Raw genomic sequence first — 6,226 nt, forward strand, 5'->3', positions numbered from 1 at the left:
TTTGTCATCTCTTCTGATGCAAATGCAGTGGGTGGAGACGGTTATCTGATGAGCCAACTCTGTGCAACAAGTTAGCCCACCCTGTTTAATTAGACCACCGCTTTCGCCTAGCAACTCCTTTATAATCTCAGTACTGGTTATCTTTACACTTGCTTAGATTTTCAGGAAGAAGTGTCCCAGACTCTGAAACATCTCACTACCATGGTGTTTTGTCATACCAAGCTGTATATTGCTTACGTGAGAATTGTTTCAGGGATCCTTCATGTAAAGTACTGCCTGATCATGTAACTATGTGCTTTTACTTTAAAATATTTGTTATGAAAACTTTCAAAACATTGATCATTGCTACATCAGAAAACAGAAAGTCATGGCAATATGCTGTATGAGGTGAACAGGTGACATTAATCGATGCAACTTAAATCAAATTGCAATCAGCCATTTCTGCTCAAGGAAAAAACCCCAAAACTAACCCACCGTATAAGTAATACCACTGAGATGGACTGAAATCAAACCTGATCCTGCAAACTGAATAACAAAAGTGGGTGTTCAGCATCTCTGTATAGATGATACTTACTAGGCTGGGGTCTTTTTTTCTCCATTGGCTTTTTCTGGTAATGCTTGATACAATTTAGTTTTAAAAAGCAATTGCACTCCATGCTGTACATAGGTGATAAAATATGCACAGGACATACTTAATTATTAATACATATCTTTTTATTGCATTGTGTGGTAAAGGAGCACTATTTCAGGCATAGATACAATTGCAATGGTAATGGAGTGGAGTGGGGGAGATGTGCAATACTGAAGTTTCCTGAGTGGGAAAGCAGACTGAAGTGAAGTTGTCATCTCTAGTCTCTTCCTCCAAACAGATCATATCTACAGATAAATTCACACCTGAATATAAATGTTGTTGTCATTTACAAGATCCCGTTTTCTCCTGCTGGACATTTTGAAGGATCTAGCCCATGCTGCTTCATCTGCACTGCGATATCAAACAAGTAATCATAACACTCACACCTAAAATGAAAAGAAAGTGAAATGTAAAATAAGGCTCAAGTCTTAGGATGTTTTATGAAAATGAATAGTTTCCTTCCTTGAGCCAATCTTTCATCGCTAATGTGATGGTCCGACTGGACAGCTCTATCATCATTTACTTCCATTACTGTGGTATGGAAAGTGCCCAGCATTTTTGCTACATGATCCTGACTTGCATTTCCATCAGCAAATGAAGAAGTAAATTCCAAAAATGGTACTAGGGAAGACTACACAAACAGTATCAGCAGGTGTCATATAAAAGCAGAGTTTCAGGTTTCATATGAGGGGGAACTTGTCCGTATCAAAGGAAAATGCTGAGAACCCTATCAGCCAGCATTGGTATGAAAGGAAAAATAAGCCGTGGAATCATGGATGAACCCATTCCCAGTGACACCAGAACTTAATGTTCTGAATCATTGTCCATAGGTTGGAAATACACATGACATTAAGATCATTAAGATTTTGAGGTATTATGGCAAAAGATACCATGTTCCTAAATTGTACTCACATTGTTTTGGCTTTTTCCCATGTTTCTCCCCATACGTAAACTCCGTGACGCCTGACCAATACAGCACAAGAGTCTGGGTATTTTTCCATTGCACGTGCCATTCTTTCCTTGAGATCCTTCTCTTCTGGTGTGTTCTCAATAATGGGAACGACTAGTGTATCATCATATCTAAAAGAAAAATGAATGTTTGTGTATTTAAAAAAATGCTATGTTTGGATGTATAAAGCTTTTCTCTAAGAGATTGTCCTTTGACTGTGTAAAGACGTTAACAAATTGTCAACGCTAGTGATTTTACACTTTTGTCTTGTGAGTCACGCTGTAACATAAGAACTCTCAGGAACATCTCTCACTCCCAAACATATGCTATGCTGGCAATACCTGAGCTACACTTGAGGCACAAAAAGAAAATAACACTATAAGATATTAGGTGTAGCTGTTCACATATCACTTTGTAGTTGTGCCCCTTCACAAGTTTTTCAGACTCTCTTTATCCTGTATTGGCAACACCTACAAGCTTTATCTCAGAATAAATTATTTAAAAGAATCACATCATGAAGAAGGAAATGAAGCTGTTTGCTGGAGAGCAGAAAAAAAATAATTTAGTCCAAAAAGCCCCTGGAAATAAGATTGTCCTGCTAAGGCATATATATAGAAAGTAGAGTCAACATGTGAAAAATAAATACTCTGTGATGGAGTCATTGGTGGGCTATATGTGATCTTAAGAGAGCCTGAGAACCCCAGTTCCAAAGACAAGATGATGCATGTTACTCAGTGGAACTTGCCTAAGAGTTTCTTCTGAAGGAGGACTGGGATATTTGGCATTGTTTGAACCTTAATTAACACTGGCAGAAACTTGTTTAAGTAGTTTTAATAAGTCCCCAGTTCAGGTTTAGATTTATCATTGAGATCACATAGGTATTTCATGAGTGGATGCTAGTAGTATTTACTTTTATAAAACACAGAGAAAGCAATAGTAAAAATAATACAGCTAGTACTTCAAATCAGATATTCAGAAAATTAAGAAGTCTCATCCCTTACAGTTTTCAATCCTGATGCTTTCCCAAAGAAGTCTATAAAAATAGTCAATTAAGAAAATTAAGTGGTTTTTGTAGGTTTACTTTGACTCTTACATATTCTGATCACTAAAATTAGATTTGGAGTGTTTGTTACTAGGTGAGGCCAAATGAGCTAAGGGATTGGTTTCCCCTAGGTTCTGTTTTCTACTTGGATGTGAGTTTGGAAGCAGGTATAAATACTGTGAGTGATTCCTAATCATAACCATAAGCTTTTTATCAAGAACTATATCTATAAAATCCCAAGAAGATTCGGAGTGAGTTAAATACTTGATATCTTTTTAGGTTTACTGAAATATAAGCACCCTATGTATAACCAAACCTTCATGTAAAATATCTTGGGACAATCTGAGACTTTCAAAGCTATTTACTAGAGATGTAGTTCTCCTTCTACTGAAGTCAAAGGTAAAACTATTCTGGCATCACTGGGAGCATATTTAGGCCAACAAATACTTCTGATTATCCTATCTGTAGCATTTTCCTGGATAGTTTCCAGAAAGGTTTATGTAATTAGAAACAATATATTGTCAATCTCTTTTTTGAAAGACCCCATTCTGTATTATTGAATTTCTTTTGAGTTCAATGGGGAGCCTTGTGTGAGGCAAGACAGTGGAATCAGTCTAGTATGGATGAATGTGTACTTAGGAACCATGTAATCTGGAGCTTTGATTTCTTTAGATTTTCTGGTAAATTAACAGGATGACACAGTTGTCACTCAGAGGTATGGAACTCAATAAATACACTATCTCCTGACTAACATTTAGGAACGTTTGAGAATTCAAAATGCATATCCAAAAAAGAAAATTGATTGTTTTTTTAAAACCAGTGTTGTTAGACAATATAAGGGGTGTCCTTTGCCACATTAAAAATACAAGTGCTAATGCTGACAAGAAGGTAAAGCTGGCAAGTCTACCAAAACTGAATAAAATATACCCAGGCATAAAAACACATGCCAGACATATGGCTTGCTCCTTTGCCAAAGGGCAATAGTTAGTTACAAAAATTAACATCAAAAAGTGGAAAGAATTTAGCATTTCCATTTTTCATCTAATTGTCATACATTACATAAATGTTGTTTGCAGATCCCAATTCAACAATCTGTGGGTGGAGTCCTCAAAACAAGCCATCACACATAATTTGGAATAACTCAGCACTTACCTCAGAGCTTATCCTTGAAAAGTAATAATATTATCTTTAATGAGCTGTTTATTCTGAATTTTCTTTCAAAGTCTGTCAAATAAAATCTGAAATTTTCTACTAACACGCCCTAAACTAGCACAGGCAGTGATATGTGAAGTCCACCCACACGTAGTTTGTGTGTTATCAATCCAACTTAACATTGGTTGGCTCCGGTTTCAGTTTAACATTGTATAGGTGCGTTAACATCTCTGTTCTTGAGATATTTGTTAGGACATAGCTCTTTATTTGGTTTGTTTCTGTAGCTCAGACCACAGTAGCCTTGACATTACAAGATTTTATCACAGATCTCTTCCATAGGCTTGAGACCTTCTTAGGGAAAGCCAATGACTCATTTATTCCAGAGTTCTTTTTACTTCTTATTCCTAATACATTATATTACACACACAACTCAAATGACTTGTCATCTATGTATATTGCTGAAAAAACCAATCAAATAGCATGCCTCTCTTAAATATAGAGAAGTACCGGTAATAGCCTCCTGAAGTACACTTCTGGATTCCTTTTATCATCTCCTGATGGGTAATACTGAACTCAGTCCCTGGGTAAAGAAGGGTAGCCATAACAGCAGCCTTGGAATGAGTATGGATCACTGCACCTGCCCCTAAGAACAGAAAAAGAAGAAAAAAATATATTTTTAGAGTTAATTTTAAAATGCATCTATTAAGAAAATTTTATTGACATTTGTTTTGTCTGGGTATCTTAGTAAATGGTGATCCACTGTATTAGAGGAAAAAACATAGACCAACCTAAATAAATGTTATGAGATAATTACTCATCTATAAAAGGTAATTATGGATTGTTTTAGGACACTAGTGTTAAGTTTTAGTTAGTGACAAATTCCAGGAGACAAACTACTTGCACATATTCAAGGAGAAACACTACTTGTCCATTTCTTACATATTGTCATGACTGAAATACTCTATTAATTTTATCAGGGCTCTGAGATTCTAAAGAAATCCCAAACTTATTTGTGAGATTAAAGTTTAAAGACTTTTACTTTCTTTTTATGCTAGTGCTCTTCTTTGATTATACACTGATTCTCTGAAAAAAATACTGTTATCTTATTGTGTTATGATGGAAAGATAGGTAGACAATAATTAAAATTTACTTATAAAGTTGCAATGTTGCCAAAATTATGAAATGAGTTTTCCTCAATACACGTGTAAGCTTCTTGTGAGGGAAGATCAGAAGAGACTCCCTAAATTCTTTCAACAGTAACAGATGTAAATCTTACACAACAGCAAAAGCTCTCTATTACTGTCCACCTGCAAAAGAAAAGTTTCATACTTTTTTCACCTATTCATAATTTAGAACCTTTGGTCACAGCCAGGGGTTGTAAAACAATATAAAACATAGCTGCTGAATAGGCAAAATTACTGGTATAAAACTGCTGTAAATCCCCCAGCTCCTCCTGCACTATACTATATATACAGTATTGTTTATACTATATATACAATATTATATATACAATATATAAGACTATATAGACACTACAACACTATATATACACTACAATACTATATATACACTACAATATACAATACTATATATACAACATACTGCACTAAAAATGAGTGCAGAAAAGATGATACCTTCCATGGTACATATTGCTTTGCAAATCTATTTATTTTATAGTTTCATGTTCATTTCACTGTAACTTCCATGTATAAAGAATATGGTATTGAATTTCAATTTTGTGGATGTGTATATACAGTGTTTCAGTCACCACTGAACTAAAAACATTTGCTACACACCTCTCATAGTGTAGGCATTCATAAAGAGAGGTGTGCACTGGCTTTTCTTTAGTTTCTTGTGTGGTGGAGGACTGCTGATGTCCTGTTCGTTCATGTCACAAACAAACATATCTTCTGGCTGTAAGAAAGAATAAATTATTTTGACCTGTGATGACCCAAATAGTTCTGTTTTCCTCCTAGGTAGACAAATATATACCACGTATATTTAATATAGAATGTCATTTTAACTTTGTAAAAGTGCTGTAACACGCCACATTTATTGTAGCTTCTAATACTCTTTACTGGCATTGTGTAATGTGAATTAGGTACTCTATTTAGATGGCTGTCAAGCAGATATTTCTAAAACTAAAATTTTCTCAGAAAGGAAACAGCCTATAGCTAAATAACAGAGAATAGGTCAAAAGGAAAAGTAGTAACTGATTCAAAAAAAGAAATAGAGACGTACTTTTCCTTCCCCTCTTAAAGAACCAGCTAAGGACACGAATTAAACCTACATATAATATATTTAACTTTCAGAACTACTTTTTTAAACCTTGCTTTTAGCAGCTTTACATTAATATTACCTTTGCATCAGTCAGCTACTCATAATAGTACAAAGAATTGTTCAGGGCAGCAATAAAACTTTCTCCTTTAATGTTATTTTAAAAATCAGCAGG

General features: G+C 34.9%; 1 protein-coding gene across 1 annotated transcript in view; it reads right to left on the bottom strand.

Annotated features, from left to right (window-relative positions):
- Nucleotides 1-894: 894 nt before the first annotated feature.
- Nucleotides 895-6,226, bottom strand: part of APIP (APAF1 interacting protein) — a gene marked incomplete at its 5' end in the record, with an annotated part of 14,794 nt that continues 9,462 nt past the window's right edge. The window contains 4 exons of the mRNA XM_010286684.1: nt 895-1,017; nt 1,544-1,711; nt 4,282-4,417; nt 5,571-5,688. Coding sequence (XP_010284986.1) covers nt 918-1,017; nt 1,544-1,711; nt 4,282-4,417; nt 5,571-5,688 — 522 coding nt within the window. The remainder of the gene's footprint in view (nt 1,018-1,543; nt 1,712-4,281; nt 4,418-5,570; nt 5,689-6,226) is intronic.

Source organism: Phaethon lepturus, unplaced genomic scaffold, assembly GCF_000687285.1.
Source record: "Phaethon lepturus isolate BGI_N335 unplaced genomic scaffold, ASM68728v1 scaffold2005, whole genome shotgun sequence".
Lineage (NCBI taxonomy): Eukaryota > Metazoa > Chordata > Aves > Phaethontiformes > Phaethontidae > Phaethon > Phaethon lepturus.